This window comes from Muscardinus avellanarius (genome assembly GCF_963383645.1).
Source record: "Muscardinus avellanarius genome assembly, chromosome: 18".
NCBI lineage: Eukaryota > Metazoa > Chordata > Mammalia > Rodentia > Gliridae > Muscardinus > Muscardinus avellanarius.
In genome coordinates this window covers 2,704,691-2,725,946 of record NC_137804.1, presented here as the reverse complement: position 1 = coordinate 2,725,946, position 21,256 = coordinate 2,704,691, and the positions used below count along the sequence as shown (strand labels likewise).

General features: G+C 44.9%; 1 protein-coding gene across 4 annotated transcripts in view; it reads left to right on the top strand.

Moving 5' to 3' along the window:
- The window catches only part of TRANK1 (tetratricopeptide repeat and ankyrin repeat containing 1), a gene marked incomplete at both ends in the record, with an annotated part of 100,280 nt that overhangs the window by 32,713 nt on the left and 46,311 nt on the right, over window positions 1-21,256 (top strand). For all 4 annotated transcript variants that reach the window (XM_080714912.1, XM_080714910.1, XM_080714909.1 and 1 more), the window contains 6 exons: window positions 1,206-1,356; window positions 3,590-3,708; window positions 4,531-4,614; window positions 5,199-5,337; window positions 7,232-7,363; window positions 20,611-20,781. In XM_080714912.1, the coding sequence (XP_080571038.1) occupies window positions 1,266-1,356; window positions 3,590-3,708; window positions 4,531-4,614; window positions 5,199-5,337; window positions 7,232-7,363; window positions 20,611-20,781 (736 nt within the window). The remainder of the gene's footprint in view (window positions 1-1,205; window positions 1,357-3,589; window positions 3,709-4,530; window positions 4,615-5,198; window positions 5,338-7,231; window positions 7,364-20,610; window positions 20,782-21,256) is intronic.

The window sequence follows — 21,256 nt, the reverse complement described above, 5'->3', positions numbered from 1 at the left end:
GATATAAGCATGCACCACCACCATGCCTACCTTAAAAGAATCTTTATGCCCAGGTGGTATATTTAGATGACATATTCTGATCCCCTCTACCTCTCTTCAAAATATAAAATAAAACTTATACCTGAGAAAGCACGGAAATGTGAGGGTCTGAACCCGTCTGCCTGGTTGGTGAAAATAAAACACAGAGAAGACACATGTCTTTCCTCCTCTTTCTGATTAGTAACTGGAGTCTCTGAACTCTCAAATAAAGGTTAAAATAAATCAATAAGTAACCAGAGATTTGGTGTTAAGTGGATTTTTTTTTGGTACTGGGGTTCCTAGAAACCCTTCTACCTCCGGGCTATACTCCCAGACCTATTTTTCATATTTTATTTGGAAACAGGGTCTCTTAAGCCATTGAGGCTGGCTTCAAACCTGCGTGATCCTCCTGTCTTCACCTCCCAAGCGTGGGGATTACAAGGATGCGCCCGGCGTGTTAAGTGGAATTTTTAAGTGCTTGCTTTTTTATGAACTGAATTTATGAACACATGTTGTTTTAGACAGAAAATTGTTTTGGAGGATCCCTGAGGCCGATGTCGTGGCCCAGGCGAGGACAGCAGTGTCATCTGTTCCCACTCTGGAGTCCTACAGCTTGCACGTAGGCAGGTGACACCATTTTCTCTCCTCGTCATCATGATTTTCTTCTCCATACCAAATCAAACTTTTCTGGCCTCTTGTGTATGTTGCATATAACGTGGAGCTGGTAAATCTCAGTGGTTGTCATTACATTTTCCTACACACCCAGCAGTGGAAGTGGCGTTTATTCTGATTGAAAGGAGCGTGGAACGACTTCTGAGTTCACATGAGCATCTCGTTCTTTCCCTGAACACGAGTCATAGGAGATTTTCATTCCTCTGCTGTGGCCAGACTGTGATTGGAGGTCTGAGTAATAAAACACATGCATAATTGGAACCGGGCGGCTTCCATCTCTCAGTATCCTGTGTTAGATCCTGTGTAAGCTGTAGACTTGAACATGAACACGTATTTTCTTGGCAGTTAAAATATGCAGAGAAACAACACAGCATGTACTGCGCGTGTTGGAACCCTGTCTGCGTGGGCCAGACTTCTGGGGTCGGGCCCTGCCCGCCGCACTCTTGCTGTTCCTGTCAGCCGCAGGTTGGATCAGCAGATGGGAACGTTACAGTTTTGTTTTCCTTCTGTCCCAGGGATACTACCGGGCCGGCTACTCCTTGCTGCGCTTGCTCCAGCCCTATGAAGCTGCTCGCATGTTCTTTGAGGGTCTGCGCATTCTGCATAGCAGCCAAGAGCAAACCCAGCTTGCTGACTTCCTTGTTGGGGTCTTCACCACTATGAGCAGTAAGTCCAACTGGGGAGACTTGTTTTAAAGAGCATGTCATTTTGTTTGGATGGTTCATGGGCAGACAATTGTGTGTTGTGGCTTTGTAGCTGACGTAGGTAGTTGGTGGCTCACCACACCTTTGGGATTTTGTTTTGGATCCAATAAGTTTTCTGCATTGCTATTTATAGAGATTTGCCTTATGTAGTTTTTGCTCTTCCCTATGATTTGTGCATGTATTTCTCTAATCTGCTGAGAAAGTACTTTTTTGTTACACACATATCCTGGGAGGGCCCTGGTGGGTCCTTGGAGGACTGCTGGGGGCAGCCCCATCAGCGGAGGACCCACACAGTCTAGGAGGGACCAGAGCGGAGCCCTCTGCACCTGTGCATTAGTTTGCCATTCCAATGACCTGCTGCTGAGGTGGCTTTGTCAATGGCCCAGATTAGGTAAACCCAGGAGCCTGTAAAGCTGTGGGATACCCCTGCCAGTGACCTGCAGGGTGGAGTCCTGCCAACACTCAGGCCATTGATTTCAAATACTGTGTTTGATCAAATTTAAATGGCACTCACTTAAGATGTGCCATTAATTTCTGTTCTGCCAGTGTGAGACAGCATCCATCATAAGACATGTCCCTATGTCAAAGATGTTAGAATATAAAAAAGGGTTTGGGCGTGGTGGCGCACGCTTGTAATCCCAGCATTTGGGAGGTTGAGACAGGAAGATCTGGGTTTGTGGCCAGCCTCAGCTATTTAGTGAGGTCCTTTGCAACTCAGTGAGACCCTGTTTCAAATAAAAAATTAAAAAAAAAGAATATAAAAAAGGGCATGTGTTAAGAGTCACTGACAAAAGGTTTTAGCTTTTGGAAGTGGGGGAATCACTGTGTGAGGTGGTTCAACTGTTATCAGTTCAGATGCTCCTACAGCTGGCTGTTTTGAGAAAGCAGCTTCTGCAGCTTGTGGGCGACTGTGGAGTTGGTAAGTTTGGCACAGAGAGAGTTTAGCGTAGCTGAAGGCACTAGAAAGGAGTTAGAGGCAGGCCCAGCTATGTTCCCCAGCAGAGAGATAGGAAGTCTCTGGACCAGAACGGGTGGTCACAGTCCCCAGGCAGCTGTTTGCTTACAGTGGCCAAAGCCGGCCTCCTTTTCCTCCTAATCTAATGGCTTGGCCCATTTCCCAAACTTCCTCAGTGTCTTTCCTCATCTTTTAAAAGTCATTGTCCTGTCAGAAGCCAGGCCAGACTGATGGGAATTCAAACAAGTGCTTCTTGGTGATTGCACACTGAGATAACCTGGCTATTCCCAGGAGTGGCTTCTGTTAACAGGACTCCATAGGGCAGTAAATACTTGTGATATCTTCCCAACAAGGTGAATGTGTGCCTAGGGCCCCAAATTTCTAAATGTGGAAAAGTATATTTATGGGAATTTTGTGTCCTTGCATACAGGGTATGTTTGTTTTCATATTTACTTATGCTTTGAAATCAGCAACCCTGGAAGAGGTGCCCTGTTACCTGGCACTTGCCCTGCCTCTTGGACAGTCGCGTGCGAGCTGGTCAGATGTGGTTGGGAGGATCACGAGATGCAGTAGGTGGGTGGGTGAGAAGAGCGAGGTTTGCAGCATGCACGTTGACTGCAAGAGCGGTGGCCCTGCTCCCGTACTGGCTTATGTCACACAGCAGCTGCACGGTATGTCACGACGCCTCTGTCTTCTTCTGTCATCATTTCAGTTGTTGGAGAACAGTAATATCTGTTACATTCTTCTCAAAGGAAACGAGCTCCTAACTTCCCCTGAGCCTCCCTTTCCTCCTCTGTAAGAGGAGATAATAGGCACTGCCGTGGGGTTTGTTTGAGATGAAGTATAAGCACGCATCACTAGGTTCCGCAAGGCGAAAAGCTAAGTGAATGTTAGTTCACATTCATGCTGCCTGGCTTAGGAGATTGAGTTTATGGGTAAATTTAAAGTGATCGCCACTTCAGTCGATTATAAAGGACTTTGTACTATTTTGAAAAAAAATGCCTTTCTGATTATTATTATTATTATTATTATTATTATTTTTTGGTGTGTGTGTGTATGTGAGACCCTGGAGATTGAGCCCAGGGCCACATGCCTGCTAACAAGTGCTCAACCACTGAACAACATTCCAGCCCCTGTTTTCTTTGCTTTTTAATTTACTCTTGCCTGCATGCAGTCTTTATTGTAGAGGCTTTTCTCAAATGTCCCCTAAACGTTCTGACCGAGGGTCCTTTCTTTTCAGGCGACTCCATTGTTTTACAGAGCTTCCTGCCCTGCTTTGACCATATTTTCACTACTGGATTTCCAGCACATGTGTGGCAGTCTGTGATAGAGAAGTTGGCAAAGAAAGGACTATGGCATGTGAGTGCCGGGAGGCGGCTGTCCAGTGGGGAAAGCACACACTCCCGGCGACACGACCCAGGCTCCATGTGCTCTCCTTGTTTTATCTTGATGCCAGGCTAACGTTTCAACTGGGATACCATTAAAGGTGGAGAGTCATTGAGACAGAGCAAACAACTAGTTTTTATTTTTTAAGATGGTAAAAGCAGTTTGTGGCAACCGCACTCCTTGTTCTGGGTCTCCATGGTCATCAAAGACGCCACTGATGTTGTGAGGTGGGGAAAATAAGTGAGTGCAGGCTCGCCCTCCTCATCCCATGCCCTTTGCACCGGCACCAGCCCGCGTCTGTGCTCCGGAGGGTTTCTGTGTAGCCCTGGGGGTCTGCTGGCAGTGAGTGCCAGTGGAGTGAGGTTGCAGGTGTCCGTAAGTCCTAATCCTTCACTTAGTGTTTTGGGTTGATTGCTTCCCTTTGAGCCTCGTTTCCTCATTTGTAAGTTGCATGTACAGACATATCCTCTCAGGCTTTTGCTGAGAATTAAGAGGTAATGCACGAGAGCACCGGATCGTAATACCAGCTCTGCGGTGCTGCTGAACACCAGCTGCTCCTGTCCTCAGCAGGCTTGGAGGAAATATGGAGAGAACTTGGCCTTAGCAGGAACAGGAAATTGACTAGACAGACACTTATGGCTTAAGCTGAAAAACTTGGTCAGTAGCTTAAGCTTAAAAAAGAGACAAAGAGAATGTTTCCTCCTCCCCCTCCTCGCGGGTCAAAGCTTGAGATAACCCTCGTGTTCTGATAACCTGTGTGAGGACATTATTTCAACTTTCCCTCCCTTCTATTAGGCATTTCTACTGTTGTCATCAAAAAAGGACCGACTACCGCGAGGTATCCAGGTTCCCGGGTTATCACTAAAAAGTCTCTTCGAGGTAAAGTGACTTCTTGAAACATGGTTTCAAATCAGGCCACTCTAACCTTGGTTTGGGACACAGACAAGTCCCCTTCAGCGGCCTCAGCACACGTTTGTTCTCATACTCATCTTAGGCTTGAGATCTAGGCCGTGAATCGAGGTTTTACTGATTATAAGCTATATAGGTAAAGCAATTTGAAGTTTCATGTTTGTGTTAGTCAGCTTTCCATTGCTGTGACAAACTACCTGCGATAAACAGCATAAGAGGAGGAAAGGGCTTCTTTGCCTCACAGACCAGTCCATGGCTGGCTGGCTGGCCCCATGGCTTTAGAGACTGGTGAGGCAGAGCAGCATGGTGGGAGCATGGAGTGGATCAGAGCGGCTTAGCTCAGGGTGGCTGGAAAGCAGAGAGAGGGAGGGAGGGAGGGAGAGGACAGAGACCCAGTATCCCCTTCACGGGCATCCTGAGGACCTGCTCCCTCCAGCTGGGCCCCACTCGCCAGGGACTCAGCCTTCAACGCTGGCCTCTGTGGACATCCCAGATCCGAGTTCTAACGGCACTGCTGAAGTGACTTCGCGCTTCGTCCTTTGTGTGTGTTTCAGAAATTTGTCTTCATTGGACTTTATGAGAAAATGGAGCAGGTGCCCAAGTTAGTCCAGTGGCTCATCTCCATCGGCGCAAGCATCGAGACCATAGGACCGTACCCTCTCCACGCGCTCATGCGGCTCTGCATCCAAGCGAGTGCGTGTTCTCCAGCCCTCCGCCTCCGCTCTGCCCTCCCGCTCTCACTCCCGGCTCCTCCAGCCCCTCCGCCTCCGCTCTGCCCTCCCGCTCTCACTCCCAGCCCCTGAGCTCTGGAGCTCAAGTGACACCAGAATTTAGCTGCTTGATGTAGACTATCCCAGTGATTCAAATTTTTAAATGAATAAAAGCAGTGGGAAGCAGCATCTTTTTATGACTTGGGGGCCTAATAGCTACAGGAGATGCAGATTGAAAGGCTCGCTTGTTCCTAGACAGATCCTGGCAGCAGGGTGAAGCCTGGGATCCTAGGAGGGACTTGGGCCCGGAGGCTGGTGGCTCTCTCCCCTCCCACTTTTACTCTAGCCCCAGGCCTTCTGCTGTGTTCTGGGACTGTGCTGGGGACTCCAAAAAGAAACACAGGCTACTACTGATACAGTGTGGTTATGGTTCTTTTAGAGGACTGCTATTTTTGTGAAATTTTCTTTTTAAGGCTTCACCATCTGGTTATAGGATATAAAATTTAAATATTTTTATTCTATCATTAACACACACTTTAGACAGAAGCTTGTTTTTCTTTGCCAAGTGTATGAGGACATTTACCTATGCCATGTTAGAGCCAGGAGGGGCCAAGAGAACGTGTCTAGCCGACGTCTTCAGCCCGTGTGCTGTCCCTGGGAACAGGCATGGGTGGTGCACCAGAGGCCTGGGGCCTCAGAGCCCCATCCTCTGCTCTGCCTTTCCGACATCGCTTTCATGTACTGGGTCTGGGGATGGAACCCAGGGGCATTCTACCTCCGAGCTACACCCCTGGCCCTATTTTTTATTCTTTTTTTGAAACAGGGTCCCACTGAGTTGCAAAGGGCCTCGCTAAGTAGCTGAGGCTGGCTTCAGACCATGATCCTCCTGTTTCAGCCTCCTGAAAGCTGGGATGACAAGCGTGCGCCCCCTCACCCAGTTGAGGTGTTATTCTTACACAGAGGTCGTGGGGAAAGCACTTCCAAGCACAGCCCGATGAAGAGCAGTGGCTACCATCCCCCAGTTCCAGTTTCTGGAGGGCAGAGAAGGGGGCTCTGGTTCTGGTGGCATGGCCCTCCACCGGGTCTGTTGTCAGTGCTGCACTCACAGGCAGTGCTGGTGAGGTCGGCTCTTAAGTTCTCCCCTGGTTGGCTTCTCAGATGACAACTCTGGAGTGGCCACAGTTGGCGTCCACAGTTGGCAAACGTGTGTGGCTTTCTTAGCTCTCATGAGCTACAAAGAAGGGGCCTGGGAAAATAAAGTCTGTGTCCTGCTAGTAGGAATCGAAGCCGATGCTGGCTTGCTGGCCAGTGGAGGCTGGGTGCCCTGCCCAGGCCTCTCCACACCAGTGCCTCTTCCCGCTGGCCATCAGTGCTGGCCAGTAACCACGCATGGCTGCCCCTTTAGCCAGTGCACCGGTCTTTGCTAACAGGCGGTACTTCCCACGGGGTCTCCCTCAACCTTGCCCTCCTCCCTGGAGCTCTTGACTGCCCGACGCAGGAGTGGGCACCAGGCCAGCGCCGGCAGCCTCAGGGCAGGCCATGCTCATGGTGGCCCCAGAGCTTGTCCTGGGGTGGGGTCACTTCTTACCCAGCTCCACCTCCTGCTCTGCCCTGGGCCCTCGCCCCTTTCTTCTGAGACCTCTCTCACTCTCAATAAACCACACACACGAGGATCCCTTTATCAGGCTTCTGGGGAATCTGACCGTAGACTCCATCCTTTGGACTTACAAACTGTGTCCCCACACCCCTGTGTGGTAGGGAGTGGGAACATGGCTGGGATTTTCATTTGGTCATCTTAGTGTGGCACAGAGCGATTTGCCTGGCCGACTTTACGAGGGTAGAAAGTAACACGCGTACCTTCTTTGCATTCTCTTCAGGGGAGAACCATCTTTTCCGGTGGCTAATGGACCACAAGCCCGAGTGGAAAGGGCGCATCAACCAGAAGGATGACGACGGCTGCACCGTCCTGCACGTGGTTGCTGCCCACTCCCCAGGGTACCTCATCAAGCGTGAGTAGCACCTTGCTGCGGTTGCATCCTGGCCCCATGCTTCAGCATTAGAGCCCACGAGGCCCGTTACCCCCACTCCATGAGGCTCCAGGGCCAAACCTGCCCTGGAGTTACACTTGATTGGGAGAAGAGGCTGTGTGGAGAAGGCGGCATGTCAGAAGGAGGAACCATGGGCTCAGGTTCTCTCTGCTTTAAAGGGATTCCAAGAGCTGGGCGTGGGGTGCACGCTTGTAATCCTCACGCTTGGGAGGCGGAGACAGGAGGATCCCGCAGGTTCGAAGCCAGCGCTGGCTTAGGAGACCCTGCTTCTAAATAAAAATATAAAAATAGGTCTGGGAGTGTAGCCCAGAGGCAGAAGGGCTTCCAGGAACCCCAGTACCACCAAAAATAAATAAATAAATAAATAAATAAATAAATAAATAAATAAAGTATAAAATAGGTCTGGGAGTGTAGCCTGGAGGTAGAAAAGCCCCTGGGTTCTATCTCCAGTACCACAAAATAAATAAATAAATAAATAAATAAATAAATGGATTCCAGGGGGCCAGTGACTCAGGGTGTAGGCTTCTGCTGCATCCTTGACTTCCTGCTTCACATTACATAGGGGTTTATTTTAATTAATTAACTTGGTTAATTAACTGAGGTAATTAACTGAGGAATGAACCCAGGAGTACTCCACTCCTGTACTCTACCCCTAGACCTTTTAAAATTTTTAAAAAACTTGATCTCATTAAGTTGCTGAGGGCCTGGCTAAGTTGCTGAGGCTGGCCTTGAACCTATGATCCTCCATTCTCAGTCTCCAAGTCCTGGGATTACAGGTGTGCACCATTGTGCTGGGCTCCAAGTACTTTATTTTATGGCAAATCTGGGTTAGGGGCCCAAGGTGAATTGTGAGCCAGATGGCAGGCTGGGTCTTGCCTTCAAAGTGCTTAGAATCTAATGCAGGCACGGCACCCTCAGTACTGCGGCCTGGCGGGCCACATGGAAGAGAGGCTGGCTCAGGCTGGACTCTGGCGCCTGCCAGCTGCACGTGCCCCCTAGTGTGTAAAGCAGGAAGCCTTCCCTCCCCACGGCTCTCTGCTCTCTGATGGCACTGCTTTTTCCTGGAACTCTCAGACCCCTTGGTCTTTGTTTCTATTTTGGATGGAGAAGAACATTTTTTTCTAGAATGGTAATGGGCTCTCAGCCTTGGGGGGTGGGAGGTGACAGGGACCGTGGGAGTTTGTCCTGCTGCCGCAGCAGCCGGGAGCTAAGCATGGGAGCCTGGCTGGGCTGTCACCTTCTGTGAGCAAGAGGCGTTGGAAGTTTGGATTTAAAAAACTATGAAATCTTGTGATTTTTCAGATGTCTGCTCAGTATAAAAACGCCCATGGGCCAGACCTAGCCCAAAGACCTCTGGGGACCTCAGGGTGGTGGGGCCTAGGAAATCCTTTTCAGCCATCCTCAGAGGGGCCCACTGAGAATCATTTCTCTAGTGCTATTTCCCACTGAACTAGGGCCCAAGAACCTTCAGGTGAGAAAACAGAGAAAGGATGTCCCCTAAGTGTTTCAGGTTTATCAAGATACATCGCATAACCGTGCAATTCACATGTACAGTGCAGTGCTTTCTAGTTTATTCTCAGAGTTGTCCAGCCACCATCATAGTACGTACACTGGATCTGCTACTCCCCATTCCCACTACTAGTCCCTACTCCCCATCATAGTACATACACTAGATCCACTAGCCGCTACTCCCCATCATAGTACGTACACCGGACCCACTGCTCTCCGTTCCCGCTGCTCCTCCAGTCCTGGGGGTCCCTAATCTCTTTGTCTTCACGGATTTGCCCGCTGTGCTCATTCCCTCTCCATGGGATGATATAACACTCAGGGTTTGTGCCGGCTTCTTCTCTAGCATGGTATCTTCATCAATCCTCACGAGTTAGTGTGCTTCGTTCCTTCCCATTGCCAAGTGCTAGTCCACTGTGTGAATCGATCCGCTTTGCTCACTCACTCATCAGTTGTTGGGTGTGAGAGACGTTTCCAGTGTTTGGCTATGATAAGTAATGCTGTGGTCAACATGTGTGTTAGTCTATTTTCTATGGCTTTAACAAAATAGCTGAGGCTGGGAAGAGTATAAAGGAAGACGTTGACTTAGCTCTCAGTTTGGAGGTTCAGCACGGGGCACTGCTGTGCACTTTGCTCTGATGAGACCCCCGGCAGTGCCACGCGGTAGCTGGCATCAGGTGGGCGTGTGTGCAAGAGGGAGATCAGTTGCTGGAACACGAAGTCAGAGGTGGCAGGTGCAGGCTCACTTCTTTTTTACCCCCCTTGGTACTGGAATTGAACCCAGGGGCATTCTACCTCTGAGCTACACCACAGACCTTTGTATATTTTATTTTTATTTCTTTTTGCGGGTCTGGGGATGGAACCCAGGGGCATTCGACCTTCAAGCTACACCCCTTGCTTATTTTTTATTCTTTATTTTGAAACAGGGTCTCAATAAGTTGCGGAGGGCCTCACTAAGTAGCTCAGGCTGTCTTGCAAACCATGATCCTCTGGTTTCAGCCTCCTGAATGCTGGGATTACAAGCGTGCTCCACCATGCTCGGCTTGTATTTTTAGAGTCTTGTTAAGTCACTGAGGTTGGCTTCAAACGTGTGATCCTCCTGTCTCAGCCTCTCAAGTACTGGAATTAGAGGAATTACAGGTGTGCACCACCACACTTGGCCAGGCTCACTTTTTATTTTTTATTTTATTTTATTTTATTTTATTTCTTTTTTGGTGGTACTGGGGATGGAACCCTTCTACCTCCGGGCTACACTCCCAGACCTATTTTATATTTTTTTTATTTGGAAACAGGGTCTCTTAAGCCAGCGAGGCTGGCTTCGAATCTGTGTGATCCTCCTGTCTCCGCCTCCCAAGCGCAGGGATTACAAGCATGCGCCACCACGCCCTGCCAGGCTCACTTTTTATTTATTTATAACAAACCACTGTGAGAATTAACCAGGGCCTTATGGAATTACATGGATCTTTTTCTGAGGGCAACACCCCAATGACCTAACAGTCTTCCACTAGGCTCCGCCTCTTAAAGGCTCCATTACCTCTTAACATCAGCATACTGGGGACAAGCTGCCAACACTTGTACCCTTGGGAGAAACACTTAAATCATCTCCATCTCACAGCAGCATTCATACACCAGCCTCTGTGTGGATGAATGTTCTCACTGTTCTCAGGTGGACCTGGTAGTATTGCCAAGTCATCTGGGGGCATTGACTTTTTGAGGGATTGCCAGACTGTTTCCACAGGGGTGGCACCATTTGGTATTTTTACCAATGGTGTATGGTAGTTCTAGTTTCTCCATATCCTCATAATACATCCTGTTATCCGTCATTTGTTCTTGCAGTGCTGGCAATTCATCCCAGGGCCTCATACATGCTAGGAAAGCACTCTTATATTGAGCTATATCCTGGCCCCTTTTAAATTTATTTTGAGACAGCGTCTCACTAAATTGCCTAGACTGGGTTTGAATTGCAATACCACTGTCTCAGCCTCTGAGTAGGTGGGATTACAGACATGTACCACTGTGTACCCTGGCCACTGTCTTTTTTTGTTGTTGTTTTGCGATACTGGGGATTAAACCCAGGGGCATTCTACCTCCAAGCTATACCTCCAACCCTATTTTTTTTTTTCTTGAAACAGGATCTCAGTCACTAAGTAGCTGAGGCTGGCCTTGAACCTGCGATCCTACTGTCTCAGCCTCCCAAGTACTGGGATTACAAGTGTGTGCCACCACGCCTGGCTTGTTGTCTGTCCTTTTGATATCTTGTATGTTTTAGTACCTTTGTAAAGCAGTAGCATCCCAGGAAATGTTTAACAACTGGCTTTCCAAAAGAGAAGGCCTGAATTGATTTTCCATGGTATAAATACTCCCGCAGTGGCCAGTTGCAGGCTACCAACATGACAGTACTGAGCAGAGTCAGGAAGAGAAAGCAGCAGCGCACCATTGTATCGTATTTTCAACATAGGGCTACACCTAAGATAAATGTAAAGAAACCACATCATGGGTAATAACACAGCGCAGTACAATAACTAGCAGTGATAAGCTTTGTTTTTATTTTTATTATATAGTTTGTGCAGTGCTGGGGACTAAATCCAGGGTTTTGTGGGGACTAGGCAAGCACTCTACCACCGAGCTACACCCCAGCCTCGAATTTTGTTTTTACTCTAATTTATTCATTATAAGTTTATTAACCAGCTTGCAACTCCTCTGGATGTTAAGTAGTTGGCCCTTGTGAACTGGCATGAGCTGACTCCAGCGTGCCCTTGTGGGGAAGCGGAGGTTGGCCTAGTAATTCATGGTTACGTCTACACTACCGGTTGTCGCGCTCTTCTTACACGTCCCAGCCCTGAACATGTTCAAGAAAAAGCACTTCCAGTAAGGACTATGATGAAAAAGAGATGTACTCTGCAATTTCTTCCCTCCTTCCTTCCTGCTTGCCTGCCTGTCCACACTGGGGTTGGGACCCAGGACCATTCTACCTCAGAGCTGCATTCACAGTCCTATTTTATTTTATTTTCAATTTGAAACAGGGTTTCATAAGTTGTGGAGGGCCTGATAAGGTTGCTGAGGCTGGCGCAAACCTGTGATCCTCCTGTTTTAGCTTTCCAAACACTGGGATTACAACTGTGCACCACCATGCCCGGCCTTCTTTTGTTTTAATGTGTTAGTTATTGCTATAAAATCCCCTCTTCATACTGGTTTTGCTGTATGTTGCGTTTCTATTTTTCGTTTGTTTCAAGAAATTTCATAATTTCTTTTTTTTTCACTGACCTATTGGCTATATTGCTTAATTCCATGTCGTTGTGTGTGTGTGTGTGTTTCTGATACTGGGATCAAACCCAGTGCCTCGTACAAGCTAGGCAAGTACTCTACCTCTTGTTTAATTTCTAGTTTTATTCCCTTGTGGCCAGAGAAGATAATGCTATAATTTTATATTTTTGAATTTGTTGAGATTTGTTTTATAGCTTAAAAAATTAAGACTATTCCATGTGCTGATAAGAAAAATGTGTATACTGTTGGTTGAAATTCCAGTAAATGTCTGTTAGGTCTGTTTAGTCTGTAGTTAGTTTAACTCAACTCTGGTATCTCTTTTTTTCTTTTTTCTTTTTTTTATTGTGCATTGTCGTACATCCTGATGAGCTGATGGAGGCGTACACGCGCACACCACTCCTTTAGCCCTTCCTCACTTCCCACCCCATCCCCCTTCCTGCTTCTTATGTTTGGCTTAGTGATCGACTTTGATATGTTTGCGAATGTACACTTGCAGGGAAATGGATGGAACTGGAGAACATTATGTTAAGTGAGATTAGTCAGTCACAAAAAGGAAAAAAACTAACTCTAACTCTGGTATCTTTGTTGACTATTTTGTCTGGATGATATGTCCACTGATGGAAGTGCTGTGTTGAAATCCCCACCTATTACTGTACTCAAGTCTCCCACAAGAACTAGGAATATGCTCCTAGGTAACACCTAAGGGAATATGAAAGTCTGCCCAAACAGAAACTTCTAGTATTGTTTACAGCAGCATTATTCATAACAGCCCCAAAGTGGAGACAACCTAAATCTCCATTAACAGATGACTAGATAAACAAAATTCAGTATACACACACAGTGAAATATTATTTAGCTATGAAACAGAAAGAAATACTGACAAAGGCTATAAAAAGGATGTACTTAGCATAATAATGTTTAAACTGCTTGTTTGAAATTGCTTATTTTATAAATAGATTTTTAATAGAATACATTAGAAAATAAAAAATATTATTGATATTAATGTTGAGAGTCTCTATCCTACTTCTGTCTTTGAGTTTTCTGAGTGTTATTAATATCTTATATTTTCTTCTGCATGTGTACAAGAAATAAAATAATGTTTAAGATGTCAGTATATTGGCCTGGCTATGGTGGTGCATGCTTGTAACCCTAGTACTTGGGAGGCTAAAGCAGGAGGGTTATAAATTCCAGGCCAATAGCAAGACTCTGTTTCAAAATAAAATACAAAAAGGACTAGGGTTGTAGCTCAGTAATAGCATGGCCTGGGTTCAATGATCAGTATCTCAAACAAACAAACAAACAAACAAACAATTGCTAGCATGTTGTTATATAATTGGGTTTTGAATGCTATTACTCACTTGAACTCTAGGAAGGTTTCCCCAATAGTAAGTGAGATTATTTCCATTTGAGCATTCTTTGAAATGTGGAGAGTCAAGAACTCTTCCGATCCTTTAATCTGGCCTGAATTTCACATCTGTCATTTGAAATAGTTGTGGGCTCAGTGGACCTGTAGGAATCTTCAGTTCTTTGGTTTTTTTGACCAGGTACTCATTAGGATTGCTCCACTTGCTCTGCTGCAGAGTGGTTAGAAAGGCCCGCAGCACAGTCAGTCTCCAGGAATCAGCAGAGCTGGGCAGCAGTGGACCCCGAGCTTAGAAATAGTCATTTCTTTGTGTTGAAGACCAATTTGATATCCATTGGGTTGAAGATACAGGCTTGTTATACCTGGATTTTTTTTTTTTTTTTTTTTTTTGTACTGGGGATGGAACCAGGGGCACTCTGCCTCCAAGCAACACCCCCAGTCCTATGTTTTATTCTTTATTTTGAAACAAGGTCTCACTGAGTTGCAAAGGGTCTCATTAAATAGCTGAGACAGTTCACAAACTGTGATCCTCCTGTCTCAGCCTCCCAAATTCTGGGATTACAGTCGTGCACCACCACGCCCAGCTACCTGGCTTGTTTATAACAAGACACTCAAACTGGTATAGGCAAGAAAGGAAATTTACTGGCTCCTGTGTATGAAAAGTCCAGAGTTTGGCTCAGAGGGATGTTTGTGTGTTGTTTGCAAGGGTCAGTCTTACCCCTTTGCTCTCACTTTTCTGTGTTAAGTTCACTCTTAGTCATGCTCTTTCATTTGAGGTAAATGAACTTTCAGGCTTGCTTTCTGCCAATTTGTCATCTTCAGTCAAAGAGGTACCTCCTCCCAATATTTTAGGAAGAGTCCTACAGACTAATTGACCTGACTTTGATCACATGTCCTCCATGAACCAATCACTAGGGCTAGAAGGATGGAGTGATCTGGTTGGCTAAGTCCTGGTCAGGTGTTAGCTCTTAAAGGGATGATGGGATACAGCTAACTGAATGGAGTGATCCGATTGGCCAGGTTGTGTTGAAGTCTTTGCCCCTTGAACTGGGGGGGGGCATAGAAGATGGAATGATCTGATTGGCCAGGTCCTGGTGAGGTATTGGCCCTGGGTGTTTGGGGTGGTGTGGAGAATGTGGTGGTGACTGGCTTTGTGTTTGATGTTTTTCCTCATCAAATTCGGTATGCTGAGATGAGGAAGAGGTACTGTTCCAAAGGAAAACTGGGTCATTCTCAGGAAAAGAGGGAATGAATACTAGCCAGGCAAAAAAATTAGTCTGTCAGTGGGGTGCAAATTTTGCTTCCTTAGCCCCTTAAATAGGTTTGAAAGCCTGTGTACTTTTAACTTAACACTTTGAATTTTTGTCTGTAAATGTAAATCATTGTAAGAAAGGATAATTTTCAGAATTTTCTATGTAATGATGTTTTGAAATAGGACTGTTGGTTTACTTCTTCTTGTTGTGTATAATAGAACATAAATGCTACAGCAATTTGATATCCTCCAGCCTCCTTAAAATATAGACAAGCTCTTTAATATTAAAAAAATCAGCTGTGCCATTCTCTCTCTGGATATTTCCAGTTTACTTTTCTAAAAGAAGTTTTAATATTTTGTATAATTGAATATTTTGAATATCAAAATATTATGTATTATAAAATATATATACAGAAGAATATCCAGTGATACTCTTCTGTAACAAAAACTACTATATCTTTAAATTCTAGAACATTTCTGTGATTGTCAAGCTCTAAGGGTTAAATTTGTTTTATAGTAAATATAATAAACATTTCTAAAAGTTTTTTTTTTTTGTGGTACTGGGGTTTCTGGAAGCTCTCCTATCTCTGGGCTACACTCCCAGACCTATTTTATGCTTTTTTATTTTTTGGAAAGAGGGTCTCTTAAGCCAGCGTGGCTGGCTTCGAACCTGCATGATCTTCCTGTCTCTGCCTCCCAAGCATGGGGATTACAATCGTGTGCCACCACGCCTGGCTCTTTCTAAAAGTTTTGAACATAAAAATACAGTTTTAGAAGTAGTTAGGTGGAGACAGGTAGATGGCAGTGTCTTTTAAAAGGAGCTTTTTAGGCTGGATATTAGTGGCACATGCCTGGTAATCCTGGTACTTAGCAGGCTGAGACAGGAGGATTGCAGGTTGAGGGTAGTAGCCTCAGCAATTTAGTAAGGCTGTGTTTTATTTTTATTTGTTTTGCAGTACTGGGGATGGAATTGAGGGGCATTCTACCTCCAAGCTACACCCCAGTCCTACTTTTTATTCTTTATTTTGAAACAGGGTCTCACTGAGTTGCAAAGGGCCTCACTAAGTAAGCTGAGGCTGCCCTTGAACCATCATCCTCCTATCTCAGCCTCCCAAATGCTGGGATTACAAGCGTGCGCCACCACGCCTGAGTGAGACCTTGTTTTAAAACAAAAAAGACTGGGGGTGTAGCTTGGAGGTAGAATGCCCCTGATTTTGATAATACTGCCAAAAATATAAGATAAAAGTAATAATTAAAAAAAGAGACTTTTGATGACTTCTGGGAAGATGGCGACTGAGAAAAGCAGAGTTTACGAGTCCTGCTAACACTCGATCTTTATTGCCACAAAATCAGTGCTTTTCATAGCCAGAAAACACTATCAGCAGAGAAATAAAAAATGTAAACACAAGGGACAGAGAAAAAGAAGTCTAGAAGAAAAACCAGAGACCAGAAAAGAAACCAGACCGCAATGTGGCGGCTGAGCCGCGCCGGCGCCATCTTCCCTCACAGCACCAGGCTCCAGAGGGGAAAGGTAAACAAGGAGCTAAAGTGAACAGCTGCGGATCATTTGGATGTAATTCAGCAGTTCTTCCAGCATAAAGAACGTCTAAAACTCCCAGTGGCCAAGCTCATCATGCCTTCCAGGGACTCAGAATGGAGCTCAAAACCAGAAAAGAAATACGCCAGCTTCACGGCCAAGGGCATGGCAGCGGTGCCATATTGCCATCAGCGGCGTCCTGCGACAGCTCCAGAGCAGCACGCACAATAACCATAAGTGAAATTGCGGCCCTTACAGGAGAAATTCCAGCACTGCATGCCCAGGGACTTGTACAGCTTTGATAATATCCCTGGGTCTGAAATTTTACAGACCAACCCAGTGAAGAAGTAGTGGTGGCAGAGATACCACACCTTAGTTGCAGCTCCACATGGTAAAACGCCCAGCTCGGCATCCCCATGGTCTCGTGCAGCCTTGATTAACTCCCTGGGTCTGAGACTTCATGATGCAACCCAGTAAAGGAGTAGTGGCGGCTGAGATTACCACAAACTCCAGATTCAGAGCACCCTAAGTGAAGTCGTGGCGACCAGGGGAAGAACCCAGAGAAGGCACAGACTTCTGAAATCACGGGAAAGAGGATCAACAATAGAGCAATGAATGCCCACACCCCATAATATCAGAACCTGATAACACAGAAATTCAGAGATCTCCAGAAGATCAAATCAGGAATATAACTGTAGAAATAATACAGGACTTTCTAAAAGAATTTAGAGAGAGTCTAAAAGAAATAAAGGATGCAATCATTGAAGTAAAGGCATCAATTCAAACTATAAACAATTGATTAGACCACATGGAGAATAGAATCTCCCTCCTAGAAGATAATCACTCCAAAAACGAATGCAAAATTTATAATTTAGAAAAAAAAATCAGCAGGAATCTGACATTGAAGAAATATGGGCCCATTTTAAGAGAGCTAACCTAAGAATAATCGAAATAGAGGAGGGAAAAGAAGGTGAAACCAAAGGGATCAATAATATCTTCAAAAGAAATAATAGCAGAAAAATTTCCAAACATAGAGCAAGAGGTTGATTATAAGTTACCTGGACCTGTGTCCAGAACTCACTTTAGACAGGATCAGAGAAAAGGTTCCAATGCCACATAATTGTCAAAATGACTAATATGGAAGCCAAGGAAAGAATCTTAAAGGCAACAAAAACAAAGGGCCAAGTGACATTCCGAGGCAAACCAATTAGAATCACTCCAGACTTCCCAAACCATCATGAAAGCCAGAAGGGCTTGGAGTAACATATTCCAAACTCTGAAAGAAAACAACTTCCAGCCAAAAATTTCCTACCCAGCAAAACTATCAAGTTAGATGGGGAAATAAGAAGCTTCCATGACAAACAGAAACCTAAGGATTTTATGTCTTCAAAACCGGCGCTAGAAAAAATACTCAAAGAAGAAATAGGTAATACACACCAGAAACAGAGAAAAAGATTTTCCATCCAGCAGACAACTAATCAAAGAAGAATAAACAGTATTTCAAACAGAAATAAAATCTTTTTTTTTTTTTTCAGGTCTGGGGGTGGAACCCAGGGGCATTCGACCTCCGAGCTACACCTCCTGCCATATATTTTTTTTATTCTTTATTTTGAAACCGGGTCTCACTAAGTTGCAGAGGGCCTCACTAAGTACCTGAGGCTGTCCTCGAACCATGATTCTCCGGTCTCAGCCTCCCGAATGCTGGGATTACAAGTGTGCACCACCGCGCCCGGCTCAGAAATAAAATCTTAACATGTTAGAAATTAAAAGTTATCTCTCGATAATCACACTGAATGTAAATGGCCTCAATTCCCCAATAAAAAGACATAAGTGGCAAAATGGATTAAAACCCCAAATCCATCCATCTGCTGCTTACAAGAAACACACTTTACAAGTAATGATAGTAACAAACTCAAGGTAAAGGGCTGGAGCAAGGTAATTCATGTTAAGTAGCCATCCTAACAAATGTGAAGTAGTATTTCACTATAGTTTTTATTTGTACTTCTTTAATGATTAGTTATATTATGATAATGATGAGTAATATTCATGTGTTTATTGGTCACATAAAAATCTTTGGAGATTCATTACCTATTTTAGTCTTTTACCTATTTCTAAATTGTTTGCTTTTATTGTTGCTAATTTTTAGGATTTCTATTTGGAATATTAATATACCTTCAGGTATAGCATTTGGAAATATTTTATCCCATTCTATCAGTAAGTTTTAATTCTGTTTGCATTGTCTTTGGGTGTACACTTTTTAATTTTTTTAGGAAGTTTGTTTATTCTTTTGTTGCATGTGCCTTTGGAATCATATCTAAGAAATCACTGCCAATTTAAATGTTGTGAAGTTTTATGGCCCAGGTTTTCTTCTAAAAGTTTATAGTCTTAAGATTTACATTTAGGTCTTTTATCTATTTTGAGTTAATATTTGTATATGGTGTTAGGTAAGGGTCCAATTTTATGCCTTTTGAATTGTTATTTTTCAACAATATTTAGAGAAAATATTATTATTTCCTTCACCAAATGTTCTTGGAAACCTTATAAAAAATAACTTGACCATATATGGAAGAATTTATTTCTAGGCTTTTTATTTTACTCCACTGGTTTATATATCTGCGTTTATAGCAGCACTACACTATCTCGATTATTGTTGCTTTATAAGGTTTGAAATCAGAAATTGTACATCTTCTTGCTGTGTTCTTTTTAGAGATTGTTTTGGGTGTTTAGAGTTCATATTTCATGTCAGGATAGATTTTTTTCTGAAAATAAATAAATAAGTAAATGTATAAAACAAAAAAAGGAGACTTTGCAATTCTCAGTTTCATTTGTTCCTAAGACTGAACAAATGAAATTCCTGTAGGGCAGGAATATTTGCCTTCTTTGGGGCAGTATCCTTTAGTAATTATAGTAGTTTTCTGTGCTATGTAACAGATTTCCATATCATAGTGCCTTAAAACAACACCCATTTGTTGGCAAGCAGTCCTGTAGGTCAGTGGTTGGACACGAGGTGACTAACCTTTCGGCTTGTCTTGCCAGGCCGAAGTCAAGGTATTGGCCTCGCCCGTGTCCTCTGGCGTTCTAGGCCCTCCTTGGATGTCACTTGGTATAACTGGCAGAACTCAGCTCTACACAGATGTTGGACTGAGGCCCCCATTTCCCTGATGGCTATCAGCCAGGACATATTTGTCCTGGGGTCCCTTAGATCTTAAAAATCAGCAGATTTCTTGTGCATTAAATCCATTTTATACTTTGAATCTTTGACCTCTTCTACCTCTGACCTCTAGAATTCTGACCTTTACCACTCATGTGATTAGGGCAAACCCACCTGGTAGTCTCTCCATTTTTAGGTCAACCAGTTTGGGACCTTAATTGAACTTGCAGCACCTGTTCACAGTAGCACCTGTATTGATATTTGACTGAGTAACTGGGAGAGGTGTGCATACACCACGGGTCAGGGATCCTGGGGCTTAGAATTCTGCCTATCACAGTAAGATTCCCAATGCGTAGGAAGTATGAGCTTTTACTTTATAAAGTGAGGGATGAACAGTTGTGGCTGGGGAGATGGGAAAGGACACCATGAGAAGGATGGTATTTGGAATAAATATATCTTGTTAGGCAGTGAGCGTTGAGTAAGTGCGGAAGTTGGAGGTCAGGCATCGATTGGTTGTTCTCTGTGCCCACGTAAGTCTTCGCGCTGCCACATACCCCTAGGGACATGCCTGTTCCATCCTGAAAACTGTTGCATCTGTGATCATGGGGACACCGTGATGCTCTCGGCAAATAGATTCATCAGGGCAGCAAAGGGAGCTGACAGCCAGAGGTTTGCGGCTGGGAGGTGGTAACGACGACAGCAACAAAAGCCTGCAGCCAAAGAGATTGCCACTTTCTTCTGGCTCCAGTCTGCTTTTTTTTTTTTCTGGAACAATATTCTGTTTCCTCTCTAGGGAATAAAGAAATCTGAAGTCACAGCTTGCTCTTATCCTTACAGCTGTAACTGTTGCTTGGTAACCAGATTCCCCCTCTCCTTGCTTGTTACCAAGGAGAGGGGAGAAAGGTAGAGAGGAGCGCACTTCTGAACCTCTCAAAAGCTATTGTCCTTCCCCTCCACGCCGGACTCCTTGCTTTGGGGAGTTGGGTGGACTGCCCACCGCGGGCAGTTCAGCTTCCTTAAACATAGGGGCCCTGGTCCTTTTGTCCAGGGCACCCGGGAGGAAGAGCACTCATGGGGACGTCTCCTTATGGCAGGAACCATGACAGCTCCCCACTCTCATTTTGGCCTGCCCTAGGACAAACAGAGGACGTGCAGATGCTCCTGCGCTTTGGGGCCGACCCCACTCTGCTGGATCGACACTCTCGGTCGCCCGTGGATGTCCTGAAGAGAAATAAGAACTTCAAAGCCATTGAGAAAATCAACAGTCACTTGGAAAAGCTGGCTACATGTTCCAAGGACCTGTCAGGTACAGCTCCGGCAAATTAATTTATTTTGGGGGTAAAACTAGTTCTGTGATACTAAATACAAATCAGTTTGTTTATCCCTACTTGGTACATGTAGATAGAAGTAAGATCCCTCCCCTCCAACATTCAGAAAACTTGCTTGCCTTTTTTGAAAAACAGAATGAGACAATTCTTATTAAGAGAGCATCTACAGCCGGGCCTGGTGGTGCACAATCGCCGTTCGCAGACAGCCTCAGCTACTTAGGCCCTTGGCAACTTAGTGAGCCCCCTTTACAAAATAAAGAATAAAAAATAGGGCTGGGTGTGTAGCTCAGAGGTAGAGTGCCCTTGGTTTCTATCCCTAGTAGCACACACACACACACACACACACAAAAGAGCATCTGTGCATTGATGACTTCCTGGGAACTTTTCCTGGCTTACCTTTGAGCAGTATGGGTAATTTTTTTTCTATATTCACTAGTAAAAGTGGAAATAATT